The 25352-nt window shown below is 39.7% G+C and overlaps 1 protein-coding gene across 6 annotated transcripts in view; it reads right to left on the reverse strand.

Moving 5' to 3' along the window:
* si:dkey-178k16.1 (band 4.1-like protein 1) overlaps positions 1-23826 on the reverse strand; it is a 59926-nt gene extending 36100 nt beyond the window's left edge. For 4 of the 6 annotated variants that reach the window (XM_055012687.1, XM_055012685.1, XM_055012684.1 and 1 more), the window contains exons 1-3: positions 23495-23825; positions 4377-4465; positions 3899-4048 (exon numbers count right to left, since the gene is read on the reverse strand). In XM_055012687.1, coding sequence (XP_054868662.1) covers positions 3899-4048; positions 4377-4448 — 222 coding nt within the window. In that variant the 5' untranslated portion in view covers positions 4449-4465; positions 23495-23825. Of the gene's footprint in view, positions 1-3898; positions 4049-4376; positions 4466-23494 lie in introns of all 6 variants that reach the window. The other 2 variants (XM_055012686.1, XM_023266961.3) reach the window with 2 other exon arrangements.
* Positions 23827-25352: the final 1526 nt, after the last annotated feature.

The raw sequence follows: 25352 nt of genomic DNA on the forward strand, positions 1-25352 counted from the left end.
GATATGCCTACAGTCAGACAGGATCTAGTCCTGATGGAGGCGAGAACAAACTCTCACTAGTGACTAGAGATAAGGAGAAAACGATGTCAGGTAGGAAGGAAGTAACAAAAACATGATGTATTGCAGTAAAGCAAGGTTGTTTCTATTTAACTCAGTACAAACTATGCAAAATCAGTTTGTTATTTTGCTATTACTTTATCGTCTATTAATGTCTTTTTGGCATTTCTATTTTCAAATTTATTTCTGTAACACACTTTATTAGCCAGTCTATGAAGGAAATGGCCAAGTAGCAGGAAATAGCCATGCAGGTGTTTGATAAAGTACACAGTTTAGTCCTGGATCAGGATTAGTTGTCAGCAAGCAACACCAACAGTTTAGCTAAAATACATGATCCATTTTATTTGAAGGCAATCCTGAGCAGTCAGGTAGTTCTATACACCATATACGAAGCAAATCTTCACCAAATCTCCAGAAGAGCTGCAGAAAAGCAACTTTATGTGTGTTTTTAAAAAAGCTGTCAGACATAGTTGAATATGAGTTGGACTCATCAAGATAAACCTTTGGTGGCATTAAATGTCCAGTCTGATGTTATTACAACCCATACAGAAGAAGAAAAGCCAATAACATCACATAATCACATAAAAAGTTTCTAAGTGGCCAAAAAAGACACAAAACAACAAAAACATGAGACAAATGACAAAAGTCAGACAAAAAAAGGACAAAAAACCCCAGCAAAAACAAGACAAAATATTACTACAAAGAAGGCAATGATGTAGAGGACCAGAAAAAGCATTTGAAGGTATGGAAAGATTATCTGAATGGAAACAAGCTTCTAAATATGTAATTTTGATAAATAGAGGTGAGGTTTTAGAAGTTAAATCACTGACTAGAGAGACTTTTTGATACATTAAGCCAGTGATCATCAACTGGCGGCCCGCGGGCCGAATCCGGCCCGCCGAACCGTCCAATCCGGTCCGCGACTGGATTCCAAAATTGTGAGGATCAAAGAGAAAATATCATGTGGTCCACACTATTAAAGCAACTGAAACAACAATAACTGAGACTCTTAACTATCAGTAATCCCCACCATTTATGACTCTATTTAGGCTACATTCCCAAATGAGGACAGACTCGCTGCACTGTTAAACATTTATTGTTTCACACAGTTCTTTTTTTTTTAACATAACTTTTCCTCATGCCCTTACTTAACATTTGGTTTTTATTTCAAAGTCTCAACAACAAGCTTCAAACTAGTAGACTTCTCAGGACAAAAAAAAGGAGGAAAAACCAACTGGCATAACTTAAAATAGCATGGTAAATAAATACTAACCTGGTACCAGAACAAAACAGGTCACAAATAATGTTGGCACATCAAATAAAACGTTAAGTGGGCTATAGCGATTTCACATCACAAGGCTGAAATGGGCTCCTGACACTGCTTAATGGCTGAAGTTACATTTCCCCTCTGACACCAACTTTTTCACATCAGGCTTGGCCGCTGTCAGACTTATGCGCAAACAGTCCTCCAAAGACTGGTTTGACAGTCGGTTCCTCTCGTGTGTTTTTATCGAGTTGATCTTGGAGAACGCAGCCTCGCAGGTGTAGGTTGAACCCAACATGGTGAGCACATACATAGCCAGCGTCTTCAATGTGCCATAGTCCTCGGGACAAGACACCCAGAATGTGCTCAGGCTTTCAGCACCATGGAGAGCAGCCTGGATTTCAGCCAGCTCGCTCTGAATGGACGCCTCGTACAACGGCATCATTTTCACCGCGTTTGTGGAGAATTCTCCGCTTGGGCTGATGGTGAATGGGTCACACACAAATCCAGTGACATCCCTGGAAATGAAAAAGTCATGGAATCTAGCAGAGAAGTTGTCTTTTAATTGTGTGATGAATGTCTTCATCTTGTCTGTAACGTTGCTTTCTCCCACTGTCTTCAGTGTGTTGAAGTGCAGCAGCCTCTCTGACAACAAATCTGCATGGAACAGATCAAGTTTGTTCCCAAAGGCATCAAGTTTTTCCACCAAATCCACCACTGATTTTTCTTTTCCTTGCAGCTGGACATTAAGTGTATTCAAATGGGAGAAAATGTCTGTTAAAAACGCAACGTTGCACATGTATTATCTGTCTTGCATGATGCGGAGATGGTCAGCTGCCGCTTTTGATTTACTTTGTTTCAAAAAATCCACTACTTGGGCACGGAGTTCAACAAAGCGCTCCAGTTCTTTGCCCTTACTGAGCCAGCGCACGTCATTGTGGAGTAACAGGTCATCATGAGAAGCCTGGGATTCCAGCACAAATTTGCTGCGTGCTTGAATTTCCTCTGATGTGGTTAATAATTTTCATTGTTTTCTCCATCACCTCTTTGAGCTCCCCGCTTAGCTTTGCGCACAGCACGCTTTGATGGATAATACAGTGAAGTGCGTTAGTTTTAGAAGCGACAGTCTTTATTCTGCTCACCAGACCCTTGTTTTTGCCAATCATGGCAGGTGCACCATCTGTCACTGTCAGGTTGATTTTATCCAGGGACAATCCATGGCTTTTAAAAAAATCCTCCAGTTTTCCAAAGATGATGTCAGCAGTGATGTTGTCCTCCAGCGGAAGCAATGCCAGCAGCTCCTCACGGAAATCTTTGCCATCAAAGTATCTGACAAAAACGCACAACTGTGAAATATCCGTGTTGTAAGTGGACTCATCAATAGCCAGTGAAATGTATTTGGCTTCCTTGATCCCGTCAATGACAGCTTGCTGGACATGCTCTGCCAAGACGTGGACACGACGTGCAGCAGTTGAAGCAGAGAGAGGCATTTGTTTGACAGATGCAATAACTCTGTCCATGGATTTGTCGGGGGCACCGTTCCTCCAGAACGGTGACCATGCTCTCCTTTAAAACCTCACTTTCCGTGAAAGGCCGGTTATGTTTGCAAAGCACCCAGGCAGCCTGCAGAGATGCACACGTTACTCTCTCTTGATCAGTTAAAGTTCCAGTAATAATGCCATTTGTACGGGAGTAGGCATATTTCAACGTGGCGATTTTTCTCTGACGGGCCTCTGACTGCTCAGGATATGAATCCTTGAAATTTGTATGTTTGTGTTGTGGTGACGGCGCAGATTATATTCTTTTGCAACAGCAACAGTTTCGTTGCAAATGAGGCATACAGGTGACACATTTGGGAAGGTTGGCATGATAAATGCGTACTTTTCAGTCCAGTCATTATTAAAGGATCTGTTTTCCACATCAACTTTTCCTTTCATGGCCTTTGAGAGTGCCATTTTACCTGTGTTTAGAGGTCTTTTCCTTTCACTTCCGCGGTGTTTGTTTTTCAAGTGCTCTATAAATAAAGTTGAATTAATTGAGTTGAGGCAAAATATCTCTATCACTCCTGGTGGTTGACTGTGGTATAGGTGATAGGAGCCTGACTCATAAAGGCTAAAAATGCCTTCAGTTTTGTAATGAAATGGAAAAAATATAAACAATAAACATCAAATAATCATGTTATGCCAAAATTAGATTTTTATTTAATTTTTGTTTGAGGGTCCGGCCCCCAAGGTGACTGTCTGGTAAAATTCTGGCCCTCTGACAAATATAGTTGGTGACCCTTGCATTAAGCCAAGGCAAGTAGATATATTTGAAATAAAAAATCCTAGATCCATTCAGGTTTTTCAAGGGCAGAATGAGTATGCACATAAAAGTCAGAAATAAACCCTTACTGCATTAGAAAAATATGATCGTCCACAATTATGCCACTTGTTGGATGTGCAAAACCATGAAAATAGCCAGAATGTAATCATTTTTTAAACACATATTCATAATTAAAGTCTTCCGCAGGGACAGACCAGCCCAAATTTCCATTATTTATCCCATATCACACTGCCAAAAAAGTGAGTAGCATACCTCGACTGCGGTCTCATAGTCGGAGCCATCCAGTAGAGTGACTTTGACAGGGACGGTTTTGGGCCGCTTGGTGCTTTTCTGTGGGGATTTGGAGGCTTTGCTGGGGGTCTTCTCTGAGCTATCATCCATATCCCCATGGTCCTCTGGAACCTGGAGAGAGAATAAAACCCTTCCTCTAAGTGGGAGAGTGTGAAATCCTTGTACTTTGTCTTTCATTCAAAGCACTTGAATTCAGAGTCTGAAGAGGAATTATGTACTTGTTTTGTAAAATGATTTAAATCCAAACTGTTTGATCACAAGAGGCAATCATCAAATGCATGATGTAGTGCAAGCTGCTGATCTAAGATGTTAAGTTGCTGGCACAAGCAGGATGCGCTGGCTGCCTTGCATATCAAACAGAACGCCGGAAGGCCCCTGAGTGATTGAGAGGCCTGAGTAAAATGATCTACAGCTGCTTCGAGTTCCACAGTGTTCCCACCTGATTGGTTCTCCTGGCATCTCCCTCCATCGCGGTCTTCATTTCCCCAGCCAAGCCCTTCTCCGTTGTCATAGAAATGGATTACGGTCCTGCAACCACACATAAACATTTAGTCAACATCAAATCTTTTCCTGCTCCAAAAACCCAGTGTGAAGTGTTTACTGCTGCTAAAAGTCCAATCTGTCTATGGACTCCTGATGGATTTGACTTAGGAGATCTATGCAAACACTTTCCCGTCCGCACGCCACATACAGAATCCTCACTTAAGCTGACATTCGGTGTAATGAATGGCTACACATCCAGTACCTGTGGTGACAACGCGTCCAAATTTCCTTTGCAGCCGACAGCTACAATGTGGTGTTTTTAATTATCTTATACTGCCGTGCAGATTGAGCATCTTTTTTTTCCACGCGTACGGTCATTGCATAGACGGACGGTGAAAGGGAAGAGAATGGGGGTAGCTCAGTCGGCGCCGGCTCACAGCCTCCCACAGGAGCACTCTGCATGAAGAGCACTGGCTTCAGGATGCTCTCTTCTCACACTAGCAAAAAAGATAGCATAAATTACATCAGCCTGAGAGCCCTGCAGCACCACACAAGACAGCAGAGATAGGGAATGAGGGGGAGAGAGAGAGAGGGAGACGACAAGGGAGGAGAGGGCAATGAGAACATGACAAGAGTCTGAGGATGTGACGGGAGGAAGGAAAGAGTAGCACAGAATCAAAGGCAAAGGTTACGAGGAGAGAGACACCGGATGGAGGGGGAAAAAGAGAGGACTTGGAGCGTGAGGCATGCAACAATGCTGCTGCGATATTCTGGCGAGAAAGCTTGTCATTTGAAGGTGACCACTGCGGCCTAACTCTCGCTCTGTCTCCAGGTGACACGCAGTAAAATAGCTGATATTCAGGTTAGGTGGAATGAATTATCCAAGATAAATCGCCGAGTGAATCTATAGCTTTACCATGCGAGGTGAGCACGGGGTCGCAGGTTGATGTCAGCTTTATGTGTCAGCTGAAATTTTCTGATAAAAAAAAAAAGGGAACCTTTCTTAATAATTAAAGGCAGTTTAAACCAGGGGTGTCAAACATGCGGCCCGCAGGCTGGATCGGACCCTCTGGAGGGCCGGTTTTGAACGCCTTTGCAAAGTGTAAAAATTATAGAGAAAACATTACTGCAGCTTGTAAATTTGTAAAACTATAAATTTAAAATTATTTCTAGACCATAACAAGCTGTTTTCATCATAAAGTAAAATACTAGATTGCTCATTGTTCTTTTGTCATTTTGTGTCGTATTTTTGTAACATTTTGTTTTTGTCTTTTTACTTCTCATTTTTGTCGTTTTGTGTTTCCTTTTTGTCTCACTTGTGTTTTTTTGTCTTGCTTGTGTTGTTAGTCTACTTTTTTGTTGCCTTGTTTCTCGCTTTTGTCATTTCTGGTCTTGTTTGTGTCATTTTTTATCTCGTTTTTGTCGTTTATCAATTTTTTTTGTCACTTTGTGACTTTTTTGTCAAATTGTGTCTTTGTTTTGTTTCGTGTCTTTTCTCTCATTTTTTGTCATTTTGTTTCTCATTTTTGTCATTTTGAGTCTGATTTTTGTAATATTTTGTCTTGTTTTTGCTGGGGTTTTGTTGTCCTTTTTTTGTCTGACTTTTGTTGTTTTTATCAAAAAGTAAAGTACTATATCATTCAGTTCCAGATACCTATGATTAAATGTTTTGTTCCTTTGAAGAAACACTGTGATTTGGAAGCTGTAATGTGTAAATGATAAACTGAGGCATAATATTGCTGAAATTGAACTTATTTTTCTTAAGAAATTTCAAGTTGTTCATGATGTTTTGTAAAAAGATAATTCCTTAAATGTGAACATTTTCAGAATGTACTTTTTTACACTAAAACAAAGGAAACATTTGGAGTTGTGGATATTTTATAGGTTATTATGCTGTGATTTTACTGGTCCGGCCCACTGGAGATCAAATTGGGCTCAACGTGGAACCTGAACTATGAGTTTCACACTCCTGGTTTATACTGTAAAAAGCTTTGGTGATGCAGAAGTTTTAAAGTACCTTCTACCTTTTTCCCTGTCAGGTAGAACTACATGGTGGTAGCTGCTGAATTATGTGTTCTTTCTTTTCAGGAATATATTGTTTACTTTAGAATATCCCCATTTTTCAATCTCTAGGGAGAGGTTGTGAGCAAGAAAAAGCCGACTTTACCGCTTGTAATTTAATATAACACTTTCCACTTAAGAAACCCAAAGAAATATGTCAGCCCAAGGCGTTGTGTAATATTGTTAAAGAAGTGCAGAACTCCTGCTACTTTATTAATGACTGCCTATAAAGTGTAAAATGACCATAAATCCACGGAAACAGTGTGATTTTCACTTCAAAGCAAATTTTCATTAACAGTACACTAAGACGTTAAAATAGTTGATTTGAACAGAAGGAAAAAAAAGGCTTCCCTGAATATCCACCTCATCACACATTTATGAAGACGATGTTTGTAATGTAAAACCTGAATGTGGGGGAAAAATGGCATAAAACAAGGTTAATGAGAGAAAGGGATTAGTGAGGAAGGGAAGCGATTAAAAGCTTCTAGGGAAAACTGTCGTTTGGGAAAACAAAAGCATGATTTGGGCCAATAATGACCAACAAAGTGTTTGTTAACCAACCAGGAAAAGAAAGGATTGTATTTTTCCTCAAAGACGTGGCCTTGATTATTAATTTTTCTTCAACCGGCTGTCTCAGGACACTTCCGTGTTGATAATTTTGGAGGTTGGAACACGGCACGTCTCGGCTTTCATTATAGGTCAGTCTAAAGCTGCATAATGAAACCGGATCAAAGAGGAGAGCAGTCTGGCCCTGCAGAAGGCTGCAGATGTCGCACACTCTGTGCAGCGATTCTCTGCAACTTTGAAGAGCCTGAGGGTTGTTTAATTAATTTATCTAATGAATAATATTATAATTGATTACAAAATTTACTTTTAACAGTGTCTATTATGTGAACTAATAATATTTGGTAGGGATTTATACAGTCTTTAAAACTGATTTTTACAAGTAAATTTGTCTCGTGCCATCTATGTTTATTCAGAAAAGTCAGACATGGAAAGCTGCACCATCACATGGATGGATATTTGAGATAGTTTAGAAACAGTAATTCAACTCCATGGTTTGTCATGGTCTTTGTTTTATTGTCAGTTTACTTCCCGTTTTATTTTGATAATGCCTTTCCTTATGTGTTGCTTGTATTTTCACTTACTTTCTTTGTCTGCTTTTCCCTCCTCTTTTGATCACTCTGGTGAGTTTTACCAGCGTCTCGTCTTCACAACAACTAATGAGTGTATAAATAGCCTTGGCTTTCTTGTTGTCTTTTGTTTTTTTGAACCCTGATGTGTAATTTTATCTCTTGCTTCAGTCTGTTCCTTTGTTTTAGTTATCTTTTGGATATTTTTGGTTGATGTTTGCCAGTACAATATGTTGTTTCTTTGATTCACCTGGACTTTTGTTAGCTTTTGAACCAGTGTTTTTGGATTGAAGCTCGCCTTTTGATTTCTACAACTTGCTTCTGGCGTCTCTTCCGACACCCTGACATAGTTTGTCCAACAGAGAGCACTGGCATGTTTTTGCCCTTCTGCTATAGCTCTATATTGGAAATTTTAGTCAGTCAACCACTTAGGTTTACACTGGCGCATCTTGGCAACTGTTAGGTTTTGTGAAATTTAACAAAACCCAATAGTGGAGAGAAAAGCAGACAAAGGAAGGAAGTAAAGACTCAAGTAGCACATAAGGATAGGTAATATCACAATTCTTGTTTAACCGATTCTTGTTCATGACTTGTTAAACTATAAAGTTCCTTAATTGCTACATATATTGATCATAATTTGTTTAAAAAATCCAATCAGTCACCTCTGGCCTCGAGAATTCTGTGTCAATCTAAACTAAATGTCAGCTTTTATGATTTTATATATTATTTTTGCATTGATAGCTTTAGATTTGATTAAACTTTAATGGCATTGCACAGAGTTGAAGTACTGAAACCACTAAAGGCAATTTAGCATCTACCCAGAAGTGCAAAAGAAGCACTAAAGTGCATTATATGCAGTGTGGGTGTATGACAATAATATAAAATCTATATATGTTTGCAGTCAAGAGGTGGTGAGGAAATAAAGGAAGAGAAAGTGACATGCAACAGCACCTGAAATTTCTTAAAATAAATACAGTCTTCCCATACAAATGCAATCGGTGTTTTGTGTCAAGACGCAAAGTGAAGATGATTCAAATTCCAAATCCATCGTTTTACCTCGACGTCTATCTCTAATATAATCTCATGCATAAACTCGCTCGTGTAAGCCAATCAGATGTGCCCGCTGTAATTCAAACACTCGGCGTGAATGTCAGCCCCATGAAGTAGCTGTTAGAACAATGTGTCTGTGAATCACAAGCAAGCTGGAGGAGAATCCTAATGGATCAGTGTCAGAGACTTTGGGCCAACCGCTCATTTCACACACGTCATGATTGCGAGGCCAATCAATTCTTTCATTTGGGTCTCTTTATGATTCAATCAGCACCGGGTCCACATCAGTTCTGGTCTCCGCACACCTAATCATCTGTGCGAGAGGGATGATGATGGAGACAGTGATGGGTGAGGCGCTGCAGCTGCTTAGACTCCAAACTCAGGCGTCTTCAAACAGACTCCCATTAAAGGTCTTTCTCCACAAAACAGTCTGGGGCTTTTTGGTTCTTGAACTTCAAAGGGGCGGCATCAAGGAGAGTCTCTATGAAGTATGACAGCATCGTGGGAGATGAGGCTCTGAAAACAATGTGTGGTACTGAAACCCTCCAAAAATAGGTGTATTGCATGAGTCGGCTTTTCTTTTTGCTTAAAATGAGACAGAAATACTTTTTTATTTATACTTCTGAAGTTTTTGGACCAAAACTAAAACAGCGTCAGACTAGATATGGGAAACAGCTCATATTAGAAGGGTTATCTACGTAACCCATAGACATCACCGTTACACAGATTTGTTTGAGTCATAGATGACCAGAATAGTACCAGACAGCGTACTCTGTGCTTCCACTCTTGTCTATTAATCTCATATTGTGTGGGCACTGTGGTGTATGGAAGTGGGTGTGTTGTAAGTGTGTACGAAACGGAATTCACCTACAACCAACTGAGGTTGTAGGTGCGAACTACTACTGAGTAACTGTTTCAGACATCAGGAGACAGAAGTCAAGACTGTTGAAGCCGAGCTGCATCAATGATAGGAAAGATTTATGTTAAAAGCCATACAATGGGAGTTATTGCCCATAATTTTCTGTCTTTGCACGTTTCGGTTGTGATTTTCCCACAATATTGTTGTCGTGTCACATATATGAAGGATTCTTCGCTCATTCAGCCTGACATTTTACCATTCTCAAAGTTGAAACGACAACTTTTTTTTTTTTTTTTTTGAAAAATAGCAGCCTGTCAATACTCATCCACTAGAAAAGCTAGCTTTCTTTTGGAGTCTTGTTTTTGTCTGCCTGATGGAAAATCCAATACTCAGCCCTTTTTAGGGTTTCTAGCCAAAAAGGACACTTTGACAGCAGTAAAAGTGAACAAAGTAAACTTGCAAATCAGAGAGAAAAACACAATGAGGTGAAAGATGCTCCCAGAGTCAAATGATAATTCTCTGTGGGTTTGTCATTATGAGTGACCTTTCTTACAATACACATAGTCATTTGAGCTTTGGCTATAAAAACATATTGATTAAAGCCACTTTTAAGATTTAAAGGTCCCAGCCAGGGGGCCTTGTATTCACAGGAAAACAGCATTTACAGAAAATCCCTCCCTTCCCTTGTTTGTCATTTCTCCATAGATGGTGGAACAAAATGCCCACAAAATAATCTCCAAAAAGCATTTTAATACCACGTTTTTAGCTGCTTTTTTCAGCATCCCAAACCAAATAAGAGTGGACCCATGTCACGATAATTATCATTCAGAACTCAAATTTTACTTTAATTCAAACTGTGCAAGTGCTGGACAAATCTTTTTTTTTTTTTTTTTTTTTTTTTTTTAAATAAATATGATGCAATCAACTTTAACAATCAAGCAATAAATACCTTTTTAGGCTTCAAAAGTTTCATCTGTCTTCTTTTGCGGTGCTTGTATACTGAATCTGACAGTTATTTTATTGATCCCACAAGGGAAACTGTCTTGTCTTGTATCCCAGCTTGTCGGAGGGCTGAGGTCAGAACTGTGTCAGCCACAGTCCAAACCCCCAGGAGCAGATGGCTTTAAGCAGGGGCAGCTCAGTTGTGTCGGGACTTGTACCCCTGACCTTCTGATCAGCAGCCTTAACTGGTGAGTCTAAAAGTTTCCTGGAGAATGCAGGTATTGATCCCACTACCTCTCGCATGCTAAGTGAGCGCTCTACCATTTGAGCTAATTCCCCTCCCTTAAATCAGATGTTAATTACTACATGTGACCTATGAATCTAATAATTGTTATTATTATTAGTTGTGTGAAGCAGAGCAACATTCTGCATTTTACTGTAGTTAACGCAAATTCAAGAACACAATGAGTTCAATCAAAAAGCTTTGGCAGTCTGTCAATCTGTTTGTTAGAATTACCAGATAATTTTGACCACACATGAAAAAGTTCACTATTTATTTACTTATTTAGTCAGGTGTTAGCCTATTCAATTCAATTTTAATTACATTTTATTTGAAAGGTGCAGAGACACTCCATATGTCATCTCACAGTGCTTAGCTTAGTAAGGTACAGACCTTACGAATTATAAACAGAGAAGAGAAAAGCTAGCAATCCAAAGTTGTCTTTGAATTTCATTTGCGCTACAATGGAAGGGAATAAAAAACCCTACAACAGGGAAGGAGAGGGGAAAAAACTGCAACAGAACCAGGCTCAGGGAAGGCGGCCATCTGCCTCGACCGGTAAGGTGAGAGTGGGGATAGCTTATAATACATGGAAATGTAATTTTCCTGCATGATAGCTTTCATTCTTTTTAAAAGCTTTTGCAACATTGTCCAAAAAAAAGGTCTTGCAAGAAACAGAGAATTTCGTTTCATTCTTTGATTTTTGTTGGCCTTAAGTGATTGCACTCTTTTACATTACAATTCCTGCATTTGTGCATATACTGCACATATGCAGGAATTAGCCTTTCAATTTTTGTATGTCATTTTACATTGTAGCTATAATTGTTTTATTATTTTTATTTGACCTTTATTTTACCAGGTAAAAATGTTTGAGAACCACTTCTCATTTGCAAACATGACCTGGCCAAAGACCAGCAGACAGCAGCCCCATAGTGCCTCCATAAAGTGCTGCACCTGAACTTTAAGCCAGAAAAACACCTGAACAGGTAGAGTCAAACCTGCAGACAGACCTGTTCAGTAAATCAGGAGACAGATTGATCCTAAAGGTCTGACTTCCTGTTTCACTCTTTTCATTCTTTAAATCACAATAAAATAATGTTTCATAACATTAAAACAAAAACATTCCTCTAAAATCAATATATCAACTCATTTTCCTTTACATACGAAAATAAATACATCTTTACTCAGCCTATAATGACATTACACTGTCATGATAGGCTGTGGCTCCACCCTCATTGGTCCCTAAAAGCTCCAACTGCTTCCCTCCCTGGTTATTTACATCATATAGCAGGAATAAAACACCTGTTTATTGCATAATCACAGCTACTGGTGGTAGAAAACACTGGCACATTTAACAAATACTTGTAATTTATTCATAATAGGCAGAAGCCATGAATCACTTACACCTCCTCACAGCATCACAGAGACTGTTGTTGACTTATATTTGTCCTTTACTGGCCTCTACATCTCAAACATTTTTTTTTATAAATCATGTTGTTTCAAATACTTGCTGTCTTTTTGGGTGGAAAGGGAAGATAATAAATCTAACGCCTGATGATTAACACCATCTCCGACTGTCAAAGAGAACAGATGCTATCTTCCAATTTAATGACTTTGCTTTGTCTCTGTGAGAAGCGTTGCCTGTTTAAGTGCGTTACAAAAACACTGCACGTATCAATAAGATAAGCTGTGTTTAGCTGATCAGTCACAGTTATTGAAAATCTTTTATGACAAGGCACAGATAAGCAGGAATTCAATCCGCAGACACTTTCCTCATAGTCACACACAAACACAGGCTTCCCTATCACTGAGGCCTCTCATTCAAGACTCTATCAGCTTTGCGATGTCGGTCTGTCTCTACAGATGACCTCGACTGTGCTCCACATTTTGGTGCAGATACACAGGAATCATTACATAGCATCGCAGATGTCTGGACGTGAGCTTGGCTCAACTGCAAAGCTTTGAAACTGCACTCGCTGGACTGAAAATAAGTCTCAAACTGCAGAGTGGAAAACAAAAAAAGCAGCAGACAAAGTGACGCCCCGAAACACTCATTGTCTCCAGCGGGGCAGCTCAGATAAATTGCCAGATAGTAAAACTCATGATGGCTGATCATCTAGGGCAGAGTGATGTCCGTGATGCACCGTTCACGTCGGCCCGCCTCGGCTCATTTGTCTTCGTGCCGCTTCTCAAACAAAGAGTGTTGTCAATTTAAAGGCCCCGGAGAATTGATGCGTCATCAGTCAGCTGCCCACAGGCCCATCCTTCACCGGCAGATGGGCAGAAGAAATTTGTCAAATATAGCATCTCAAAAATATGTCACAGATGAGCAAGGGAAACACGGGAATGACAGCTTGTGGATTCCTCTCACTCCTCAAACACAGTATGCTGTCTGGAAATTATGAATGTGCTAGCAGTGTCGAGTGTTAGTCGTCCTCCAGAGCATGTTGGAGGGGAAGAAATAAGTCTAGTATCCAGCGCAAGACTAAAACGGTGACAAAAGCAGCAGTCGGAGTGTCATCAGCAATTCATTTGATTACAGTATCAAAGCTTTGCTAGAGAAGTGTCTGGAATTTTCTTTGCAAATAAAGCTCTGAGGAAACAACGCTGTCTAACAGTTTTACATTGATGCTCTTGTGGTTTAAAGCAATATATGCTGTAGGAAACTGCACTATTTCCAGATTTTAAAAACATTTCTCAACATTTTGTCAGCTTTTACAGCTTTCATCAGCACATCACAGCTATCTCCCCCTGATTGGAAGCTGCTGATTGCTGCATTTGACAGCTTTTAGATCAAAGTGCGGCATTTAGACCAGACCTGCCTGCTCCAACAAGCAAAGAGGCATATTCTTCCTGTTCATTTTTGTCAAATCCTGCGCTGCTGTTGTTGCGAGAAATCCATCATCCTCTCAAGCATTTTCTCACAACAACCCCTAACGGGGGTTCAGCCACCATACTGCATTTCATTATTACTTGTCTCCACTTGGCCACCTTATTTGCAAATGTAATACCTGTTTCCATACAAAACCGGTGATTGCAGCAGCATCCCCTGGTGTTAAAGTGCTTTTATTGTGATAATAAAAAAATAAGCACAGACGCCTGAAACGGTGAGTTCACCAAATGTAAAATAAAGGTTTTTCCAGTGTCTGGCTGCACAGAAGCTGGAAGTGAACAGGGTTTTAGTGCTGGTGCCATTTAAACACCTCACAGGGTTAAATCTTAAACCCTGTGCATGGCTAGAAGCACCACAAAGGGTAAATGATAAAAAAAAATGGATGACAGGGTTAACTCACCTTTTAATGAAGACATTGATCAAATTCTGTTTTTTTTTCCTTAAATTCAAATTATCATCATCCAGCAATAGCCCTCTCCAGCCACTGTTCTTCCTTTGCCAGAACATTGTGACTAAAACATGTCCTACAATGTGCTCCTATTAATCTGCAGTTTAAAAGGGACGCTGCTTTGACTCGGAAACAAAGACAGTTTGCTCTGATGATGCCATCTGTCTGTTTTCAGAACGTTTTAGAGATAATTTTAATCAACTATAAATATTAATGTAGGTCTCTTATTTTTGTGCCAACTGCAAACGTGTCTGTGGGAAGTAAACCAGACAGTTTTGCTGCTCTAATGGATTTTTTGGCACTTTTTAGAGGTAAACCCCTCTCCATGGTGCCTTTGACCAGCCTGTGACCAGCACACAGAAACTGTGTTTTTTTTTTAGATGTCAGTGCAGAGATGATCATGGCGACACACATTTATCTAATAGCAAAATGACTATTTCTACTAGCTAATGCTTGGTTTGTAGGACATCTTATTTGATTCAAATCATTTCTCTGTTAGTGGTCTGCTTGTAAGAATGAACACAAGAGAAGAAATTAGGTTGTTTTTGTTTCATTTATGTCTGGAAACTACTGCTAAACCACAAGTGCATTCACAAACATGGAGAAAATGTATAGAACTGCTAGCATGTCTGCAATACTGTTAAAACGATGCTTAAGATTGAAGGATCAATCCTTTTAAAAAAGACTGATAGCAATATTGCAAAGAGACATGAGTGGCATCAGGATCCTCCAAAAGGTGCCAGGTGACTAAACGTAACAGCAGACAGACCCATTTATCATCAGAAAAACAAAGAAAAGAGGTCTGATTTTTTTTTAAAGGAATCCCAAAGACAGCATATGCAACAAAAAAAGCACTCAGAGAGCGCAGTACTCCACCAAGGCCGTAAAAATGACCTTGCGGTGGGCACAGGCGTGTGTTATGCATGTGTTCGTTATGAACGGATACCAAATTGTGTGACCGAAATATGGAACGAGCGGCTTGAATTGATGCAGGCAGCTGACATAGCGTTCACTTGTTGTCATGGTTACAGTGATGCCGTGCCGCTATCTCGCAATGATACAGAAATCTTTAACAAATCCGTGCATCCAGACTATAAGCCGCATCACCGCCAAAATCTAATCAGGTGGTCCTTGTGTCATTTCTGACCTTCCCTGAAAATTTCATCCAAATCCGTTTTCGAGTAACATTGCTCACAGACAACCAGATTCACAGAAGGACAAACGTACGCCGATTGTCACATAACTCCACCGCGTTCCTTGGCGGAGTAATAAAAACAATACTGGGCCCAAAATGGAGCCATGGGGGACCCCAGAAGTAAGTTTGGGTACAGTTGAAAAATGATAGCCACTTTGAACAGATAAGACTCAAGATAAAATAAAACTCGAGATCAGATAAGACTCGAGATAGAACTCGAGATAAGGCAAGGCAAGACTTTATTAATCCTGAAGGAAAGCCTTGTGCCAGATATTGCTCAGAAAAAAACAAAATGAATTAACATAGGAAATGCAGCGCCTAAAAAGTAGAAAGCAATGACACATAAGTATAATACAATACTGAAAATAAGTGAGGCAAACTAAGGCTGGAATAGAACTGTGAAAAGTCATGCTAGCACTTATACTGAGGTGAAATGAAATATTGCACTTAAAAAAAGGGATGAAAATGAAATATTGCACTTTACATCAACAGTATAAAACTGATACTGCGCATGTAATCAAAATGTTGCGAATAAAAATGAATGCTTTCACATGATAGTGAAATACTACACATGAAACTGAAATATTATACTTGAGAAATGAAAATGCAAACCATTGCACCTTCTTACTGTTAAAATAAGCAGTATTTTAAATCAAACACTGTAAATTCACAATATAATGAACACCATTTCCTCAGATTTTGACTACTAGCATGAATACCTATAAATTTTCTGCTATTAATATGTATTCAAACATGTCTCGAGCACTGTTGTAATAAGAACACAGTGCACGCTATCATCTGAAAGTCAGTACTGAGCAGTGCATATTTTAAATTACTGTATCTCCATTGCAGCCACCCAGTGTATAAGCCGGTCACTGAACACTCCTCAGTGAGCCTTGCCATTTCATCATGCGGCTCCCTCCACAATCTCAGCTTTATAATCAGCACCTCCCTTCTAATGGCATCCACAGCCAGTCCATCAATCCTTGCTGGGCAGCGGCTCTCCTCGCTGTGTGAAGCCAGGTACAGGACAGTAGTGTGGGGGTTGAGGGAGAAGAGGGAGTGGTGAGATGTCCTTGTTCAGGAGAAAACCACATACACATATTCTCCGAAACCTTTGGCACTCAGCAGTCTTGGAGGCAGATTGCGTAGCACGACCGTTAAGTCTGCTGCAAATCATGTCACACGGCAAGCGAGATAAATGAGACGACATCCGAACCAATGAGGCTGCAAGTTCATCCTCCCAAAGAGGAAGCGATGCTGCATGGGTGTAGGTACAGCCTGGTGGGAATGTCCTGCACTACAACAGAGCGGATTAGTACAGTCGCCACACTTCAACATCTGAGCTGCTTTTTTTTTTTTTTTTGAGCTGATGTGAAAAGACAGATTGTGTGATTGCAAACTTATCTGCGTCTGCTTCATTATCGTGGAGTCAAAGAAGGTGGCAAATGTGCGTATCAAAATTATTAGAGCAAGTGGAGGAGGGGGCGGGTCACTGTAAAGTTAATCCCCACTGATTAAAACAAATCAAGCAGCGATATCTCTCAAAATGAGCTGTCAGAATGCATCGTTTGATTTATGAGACGAATATCTTAAATATTAATCAGTTTACACGAGTGGAGGAGCCACCATCTACCACGTCCGTTTAGTAAAAGAAGGTCATGCTGGGATACGTAACAAGGCATGAGAATATTACTTTTAAGGTCACAAGCCATTAGAATTGCTGACTGGAATAGTCCTTGTAATAGGTTTTACTTTCAAAGAAAATTGAAAAAAAACATTATTCAAAGAACCATGACTGAGCAGATGCTTGTGAGCGAGACATGTTGGCACACTACTGATGCACTTCGCTGACAAGCCAACAAACATGCTGCAGCAGTTCACAGTTCACAGCAGTTTTTTTTTTTTATTTAAGATTTAGCATCCTATAATGCAGAGGTGTCAAACTCATTTTAGTTCAGGGGCCACAATCAGCCCAGTTTCATCTCAAGTGGGCCGGACCAGTGAAATCACAGCATAATAGCCTAGAAATAACCACAACTCCAAATTTTCCTTTTGTTTTAGGGCACAAAAGTACATTCTGAAAATGTTCAGTTAAGGAATTATCTTTTTATAAAACATTATGAGCAACCTGAAATTTCTGGAGAAATATAAGTTCGATTTCAGCAGTTTTGGGCCTCAGTTTATTATTTACACATTACAACTTCCAGATCACAGTGTCTACAAAGGAACAAAACATTTAGTTACAGGTATCTGGAATGGAATGATATAGTATTTTACTTTATGATCAAAACGACAGAAGTCAGACAAAATAAGACAAAAAAAAACAGCAAAAACAAGGCAAAATATTACAAATAATGAGACACAAAGTGACAAAAAAATGGACAAACGACCAAAACGAGACCAAAAATGACAAAAGCGAGAAGCAAAAACAACGAAAAAGTAGACAAACAACACAAGTGACACAAAAAACATAAAACAACACAAACGATACACAAAACAACGAATAAAGCAAAACACTAAATGACAAAAACAATGCAAAAAAACACAAGCGAAACACAGAGGGAAACACAAAGGGACAAAAATGAGAAACAAAAGGACAAGAAATATGAGACAAACGACAAAAGTCAGATAAAAAACAGAAGACAAAATATTACAAAAATGAAACACAAAACGACAAAATAAGTATGGGCAATCTAGTACTTTATGATGGAAACAACTTGTCATGGTCTTGAAATTATTTTAATTTATAGTTTTACAAATTTACAATCTGCAGTTAATGTCTTCTGGTGGGCCGCTTTTGGCCCGCAGGCCGCATGTTTGACACACCTGCCATAGTGTATTTAAATAGTGTAGCTAAACACAACATCACAACCTACTTCCCTCAGAACTGACCACACTGTTAGATCAGCGCCTCTTTAGCACAGCCTCGATGTAAACGGAACATTATGAGTTATTATATCTCCAAAAGCAATTTCACTGAGTGCATAACACCATATAGGCGATGCTGTTATTGTGTTTACCTCCTTTATATTTAAGCAGCACAGCCGTAATGATGACTGCAGCGAGACACAGTAGGAAAAAAGTGTAAATAATAAAGCACATGATTAATTTATCCATAAATAATTAGCCCTATGGCTCCCTGATTGAATAACACTTTATCCAAGTGACCATTAAAATGAAAACAGTCTTTCTCCGCTGCACTAAAGGCATCTTCTGCATCCCTCTTTGAGATTTTTTTTAACTTGAAAAGTCAAATAAGACAAACAAGGCCTCGCTTCACTCCTCACCCGGTGACAGAAAAACTAAAATGGCAGGCACCACGCTGAGATTACAGCACTTTTCTTGATGGTCGCCACGAACAATAGTTAACACTGGCACATTAGGCGCGCCTGTTTAAAATGCAGTTACCATGGGAACCCTCGCCTAACATCGTCTGTCAAGCACGTCAAAATAAGATAAAGGAAATGACAACAGGAAAAATAAATAGATAAATCAAGGAGAGAACAGCCCGAAGCCGTTATTTTGCTGCTTGACACACACACATGCGTGAGAAGGGAAGAAGAGGTGAAGCGTCGCATGACACGGCACTGAAGAATGTGACAGTTCATGGGGAGGTGGGAAGGTTGAAGTGACGCCGTGGAGAGACAGCGGTGATGGAGGGGTGAGGAGGATGACCAGCACTTTCTGGAAGGGTGTTGGCTTCTAGTCTTCGTCAAAATGTTTGGAATGAACACAAAAGACCAGACAAAGACGATCTAGACAGATGAAACACTATGTCAAGGGACCAGATTATGTTAGATTATCCACTATACACTACATAAGATTAGCTTGTAAGCATTTAAGACAACAAATCATCATTTTAGAGAATCATTTGTTGTTCAAAATCTAATCAGATTTCTTAAATGTGCAAAGCACAATATAAGTATTAAAGTAAACTGGCGATTTGGTTGATTCTCTTTTATGTGATCAGTCTTAGGACCTTTTTCACTGTAAATTATCATTATGAAGTCTCAGTTCTAGTTACAGCAAATTACAGCTAAAATGTAATATCAATAGTTTTCTTTATTTTCTCAATAGGTTGTGCAATATTTCATGTGCAATTTTCAGATTTTATTATTTCTCTGGTGCAATATTTCAGTTTCATGTCTAACAGTTCATTTCATTTGCATCATTTTGACTACATGTGCAGGTAAATGTGCTTCATAGTCAATATAATATACAATATTTCATTTTCATCATGCAGTATTTCAGTATCGTATAATATTACTTATTACCTCAGTATAGTTGCTAGCATTACTTTTTACTGTTCTATTCTAGCCTTATTTTAATGTATCCTATCTTATTGAATTTCTACTTTTTAGACACTGCATTTCTTATGTCATTTATTTTTTTTTTCTGAACAATATATGGCACAAGAATTTCCTTTGGAATTAATGAAGTTTAATCTTATCTTGAACATAGCGTTAAAGTAAATGTCTGCATTTTGTCCTGAAACATTTAGATTTGTGTCTATTTATTTACTGCACCACTTTTTACAATCAGAGTCTCTTTGAACCGAGTTCTGACTGGAATCAAATGCACTCATCTTTGAGTCTCAACTGCTTCAGGTCACCATGTTTTCAGCTTTCAAACTACATTATATCACGCACCGGATTAAATTTTTTTTTTATTTACCTCAAGCAAACTCATTACCTCCACAGCCTCTCAAGCAATATCTGGTAGTTATGAGCAATCGCACCGATATCCCTCAGAAAATGTGGCATATTTTTAGATTTTAATTTGAAACTCGCCTCTTATGACCATGTCTCATTTGTGGTACGCTGTACAACAACAAGAGCATCCCCGTGTCGTAACTTTAAGGCATTGTTAAAGGAAGGAATTGCCAGAAAATGTGACATCTTTGCTGAATTGTGCAGCGTCATTTGTGATGATAATGTGAAACTGGCAGTTTATTAGGTGCTGTTATCTTTAATGTGCCTTTGAAAGCTCCTCTCGCTTGTAAGCACATTGAGTTTATCCTGTGGAGAATTCCAGGTTGGCTGTGAGCGGACCACTGGCCCCGCTTCAATGAGCTATTACCAATCGATCATAGGATGACTTAAAACAGGGCTCCAGGGAAAACGGCATCAAAGTGTGCTGCCTTAAACGAGGGTTTACGTACACAACACACAAGGTGCTGATCCTGCTGATCCACAACATGTCAGGAGTATGCATCGATTGGTGGCAGATTACACAGGTTACACGTGTGCATCAGACATGTAACTTTGCTAATCCCACGCTGTTTTAACTGAGGATTCCTCCTGAACGTCTGCAGCAACATTTTACCTTTTTACAGATAAGATGGAAATTTCTCCGGGGGGGAAATGTAGCATGTAATTTCGTGACTCTATTTCCTGCAGCGAACTTCCTTGAACCACCTTGACAACATCTTAGAAAATAGGTATTCAATAATTTCTCCTGTTGGAGTTTAATGGAACATGCATCCACACAAAGGTGCTTCGCCCTTTAATCTGAGCAAACAAACGGGGGCACAGCAGAGGAGCGACCGCACTGTCTGTGGTTGTGCCATTATAATGAACTCCAGGGAGGCTGAAAGTGGAGCAGGTGAAAGGAAAGCGAGATTGGAGGATGCATGGAGGGACAGAGGCATGGACGGACAGATGGATGGATTTTAGATCTAATTTGCCCCCTCCCTGACTCTGCCTCCGCAAATTCCGAGCCTGGAAGTTAGTGTAGCCTGTGGTGTGGCTGCGAGGGAGCCAGATACACCAGGACTGACAGTCTGTTTGAGGAGGAAGAGGGTGAACAGAAGGCTGCATTACTGAAAACGATAATTTTTACAGTCAGACTTGTCTGGAAGTGTTGAAATAAAACTTGCTGAATGATGCAGTTGTGTTATTTGTGAGTAAACTCTATTTTTCATTTCGTTTCCTGTCAAAGTTTCGCTCATTTCCTGTCAAAGTTTCGCTGTCGTAGCTGTTCTATTTACAAAAGCAATGCACCAAAACTGTAATAGTTTCACTCCTTGCAGATTGCTGTATGTGTGAAAGTCTAATCTGCACCAAGTCTAATTTTAATCTAACAAGGTGGATGGAGCAGAAGGAGAAATACACGTGAAACCAACCCAGCTAGCAGTTAACATTTCCACAGCATTAGCTAACATTACCTACTAGTTCTAATAAGGTTTGAAAGGAAACATTTTAATATAATGTTCAAAGAAGGTTTTTAGGATATTTATCATTTCAAACAATGTTCCTGAGAGGTTAAAAGTAAACTAAGACAGAACGTTTGAAGGTACAGAGAAGGTTTGAGGATGTTGACAGATTATGTTCCATGATATCAACATTCAAAAAATGTTTTCAAGATGTTATCGAGGCCTCAGAAGCCAGAATGTGTTTTTGTAAGCATTTTTGTAATGCAGTATATTAAGAGAGGTAGAACATTTTGCCTGAGGATGTTGCTGTTAAGAATGTTCTTCTACAAAATGTTCCCACAATGATACATGATAACAAAGGAAGCACATTATCAGTGCTACATCTGGCAACATTTTTAAGGTTTTAAGAATGTTTTTAGAGAAAAGTCTCATCCTGACTTTCAGAAGAACATTCTGGGAACTCCAAGAAGCATCCCTGCTTTATCTCTGGCTTATAGTTTAGAGTTGCATCTTATCTGAGCAAATTTCAAACCCTGTTTCATAAACAGGTATTTCCTTTTGCCTCCCAGAAAGCATCTTTCACCAACATTACCTACAAGTTCTAATAATATTTGAAAGAAAACATTTTACTTTAGTCTTCAAAGAACATTTTATGGCTATTTATAAATTTGAATAATGTTCCTTTGAGGTTGAACGTGAACTAAGACAGAACGTTTCAACATTCAGACGATATTTGAAGGATGCTTTCAGATTATTTCACATGATAACAAAAGAAAAGCTTTCAAACAATGTTTTCAAGAACCTCGGATGACTACATGCATTTTATAAAATGTTCCTGTAATGTGACCTTCTGACAGCTATGTTTTAGGGATGCTGCTGTTGAAAATGTTCTTTTATAAAACATTTCCACACTGTTAGGCGGCAACAAAGGGAGGATATTCTCAATGCACGATCATTTGGAAAATGTTGAAGGACATTTTTTAGAAAAAGTCTTTATAGAACTTTAATCTGCCTATAAGAACATTCTGGAACTAAAGGGCAACTTTCAGCTGAGAACATTACTAGAAGTTTACAGGACTTTCTAAGAACATTTTGAGAGTTTAAGGCGAATTTCAAACTCACTGCAGATTTCTTAAGAGCACATTTTCATGACCAGGCAGTTACTTAAACCTGTTGCCTAATCAATTTTTTAATGAGCTTCAACCAAAAAAAGCAACTGGACTTCTCTTTATGGTTCTACAGTTACTTCTGAATGGAAGAAGCTTCTTGAATGTGAGGCAAAAATATCCCAAAGAACCAAAAAGAGAAGTCCGGCTGCTTTTTCCTGAAGCTCTTACAGTTTCCATGATCTGGAGAATCTACAGAAATATTCTACAAGATGCATTCCAAGGAAAGTAGTCTGACAAGTTGTATTAAAGCCAGTTCTTTATGCTTTTTCTCCCATTTATATATTGAGATATATGTTAAGTTTCCTCCTCCTGGCCCACTTTCCACACTGTGGAGAGCTTGGGATGCGCCCACGCCTGCCCCCTGCGCCACACCCGCGACAATACACTCCGTCCTCCAATTAGCTCATTATCTTGAGCATCAGCTGTTAGCCCCTATAGCTCCACGTAGAGCAGAGAACACACTGGCACGTCCAAGAATATGGTCTGAACGATCCGTACGTGAGCTGGACGTGTCGAGAAACGCAGCTGATCCGGCGCTATGTGATCCACCATAAAGGTGCACCTGCTGCCTGCTGGGCCTCGATGTGCGCGAAATTAAAAAAAGAAGGATGCCCTCGTTCTGTGCAGCTTATTAAACCCAGCCATGTTAAAGCTCCGTGGCAACACCCCTCTCCATCCGCCCATGACACTTGAGGTACAAAAGCGGCTTTTTATTGCGGAGCATGCAGAACGCGCAGCCGATTTGTGCGGAGAGAGAGAGAGAGAGAAAAAAGACGCTCATCACCGGCTGGCTGCCGCTTCTTCATTCCCTTCACCCACAATGTCACTAGCCGGTAAATGCAGCATGCACCTGTTCCCAGACAAACACAGCCGGCTGCGGAGCCTACCTGTCCTGTCAGGTTTCCCGGTGTCAGGCTTCAGTCCAGATTCTGCTCATTGAGATCGCAGGAAATCTGGAAGACGGACGCCGCCACCGCCCCGGAGCGCCTTTTCCTCCTTTCTCTCCCCCGCCGTCTCTCTGTGCGCCACGGGGAGATGGAAAAGCCTGCAGGCTGGGACGGCAAGACAGGCACAAGCCGGCAGGGATGGCTAGCAGTCGGGAAGGGCTAGGGAGGACGGTCGAGGGGCGTTTTCACGGTGGAGGGAAGCGAGGGAACTCCTAACGTCGTGCGTAATGTGAGAGCCGCTCCGCTCGTGGCACGCAGCGTCTCTCAGCACTCGCTGTTTCGGGTCATCTTTTTTTCCCAACGTGGAGCTCAAAGATGCTCAAATGCACTGTCCTATAGCCTAGTTTCACGTTGATTCATATAAATATCAAACCACTTGTAAATAAGCTTCATTCCACATCAATTCACCAATTAAAAAAAAAAAAAAAGTTCCAACGTGACCTCATATTTGTCTGATTTCTGTGTATATGTATGCTACCAAGTAAAACGTGAAATATTTTTGATCACCAGTGTTGTACGTTTCCTTAAAATGATTTGAAACTTGTGAAATGGAAAATTAGTAACCAGTAACCACATTTTTGGTTTTACCCATCATATCTGCTCAAGGATTGTCCTAATATTGGCCATAAATGCAGAAAACCATAATTTGAATATATATTTTTCACATAAAATATTCCTCTGACTGGCACCATACTCTTCATTTTTGAAGCTCCCATTAGTGTCAGTCACGAAAACAAAAAAATCTGCCTGTTAAGGTGAAAAATTAAGGTTTTATGGTTGACAGATTATTGGAGCAGACCTAATACACCATCATATAACTAGTTTGAATTATTATATCAAAGCAGGGTTGCGACATTGCAGACCATATTTACATATGAAGGAGCTTGCAGAATTTCAGGATTCTAACTATATTATTTCTCAAGTTAAACCATTTCCAACTTTGATCTACAGATTGGCACAAAGAAAATGGCCCAAAAACAGACATGATGCCACCTTCTTTGGAAATTTTTAACTCAAAATCTAGACCATTTTACAACTCAATGGTCAATTCAATCAATACTCACCACTTTTTGTTAAAAAAAAAATAAAAATAAAAATAAAAATCTGTCATACTGAAGATGGTGAGGTGTGGGGCATCTGATGACTTGAGCCAGAATTACCCTTATTGTAATGGAAGACACATAGAACTGGCTAACAGAAAGATCCTGAATGCCAGTTTCATTTATAATCATATCCAACTCCCGTGTTAGAGTCATAAGATTAAAAAATTGGACATAGGCGGAGATATGAACCCTCTTATAATGTCGGATCAGGTCAGACATCATTAAACAGGCCAGATGAGGCTTTGGTATAAGTTAAGGTTAAAAGAAACATACAGGTACATCTGTGGAAAACAGACTTCTTTTATCCCAGAATTTCCTCCTGGGACTTGGAAACTAACGGCAACCTTCCTTAAAGTGAAAAAAGACGGACCCCTGCTGAGCTGTTGCCCTTTCAGCAAGAAATGGGACTGTAGTTAGTCTGTATCGGAGCTCTTACAGATCTTATTTATGTGCTTGTCATTTATTAAAAGCCGTAATGCAATCTGCATTCGGTATCATTAATTCTTCCATTACAACATTACTAATTCATTTAATACAAATCAATGTAGTTTGCATTTATGTACTGGAGGTTCTCTTCCAGGATTATAGTGTCCACATTCACAGGGGCACGTCAGGTTACTGAATGGTTTCATGAAACCAGATCTCAAACTAGTTGGACACCTTTGGGAGATTTTGGAAGTAAGACAGCACTCTCC

This window comes from Amphiprion ocellaris, chromosome 8, assembly GCF_022539595.1.
Source record: "Amphiprion ocellaris isolate individual 3 ecotype Okinawa chromosome 8, ASM2253959v1, whole genome shotgun sequence".
NCBI classification, from domain to species: Eukaryota; Metazoa; Chordata; class Actinopteri; family Pomacentridae; genus Amphiprion; species Amphiprion ocellaris.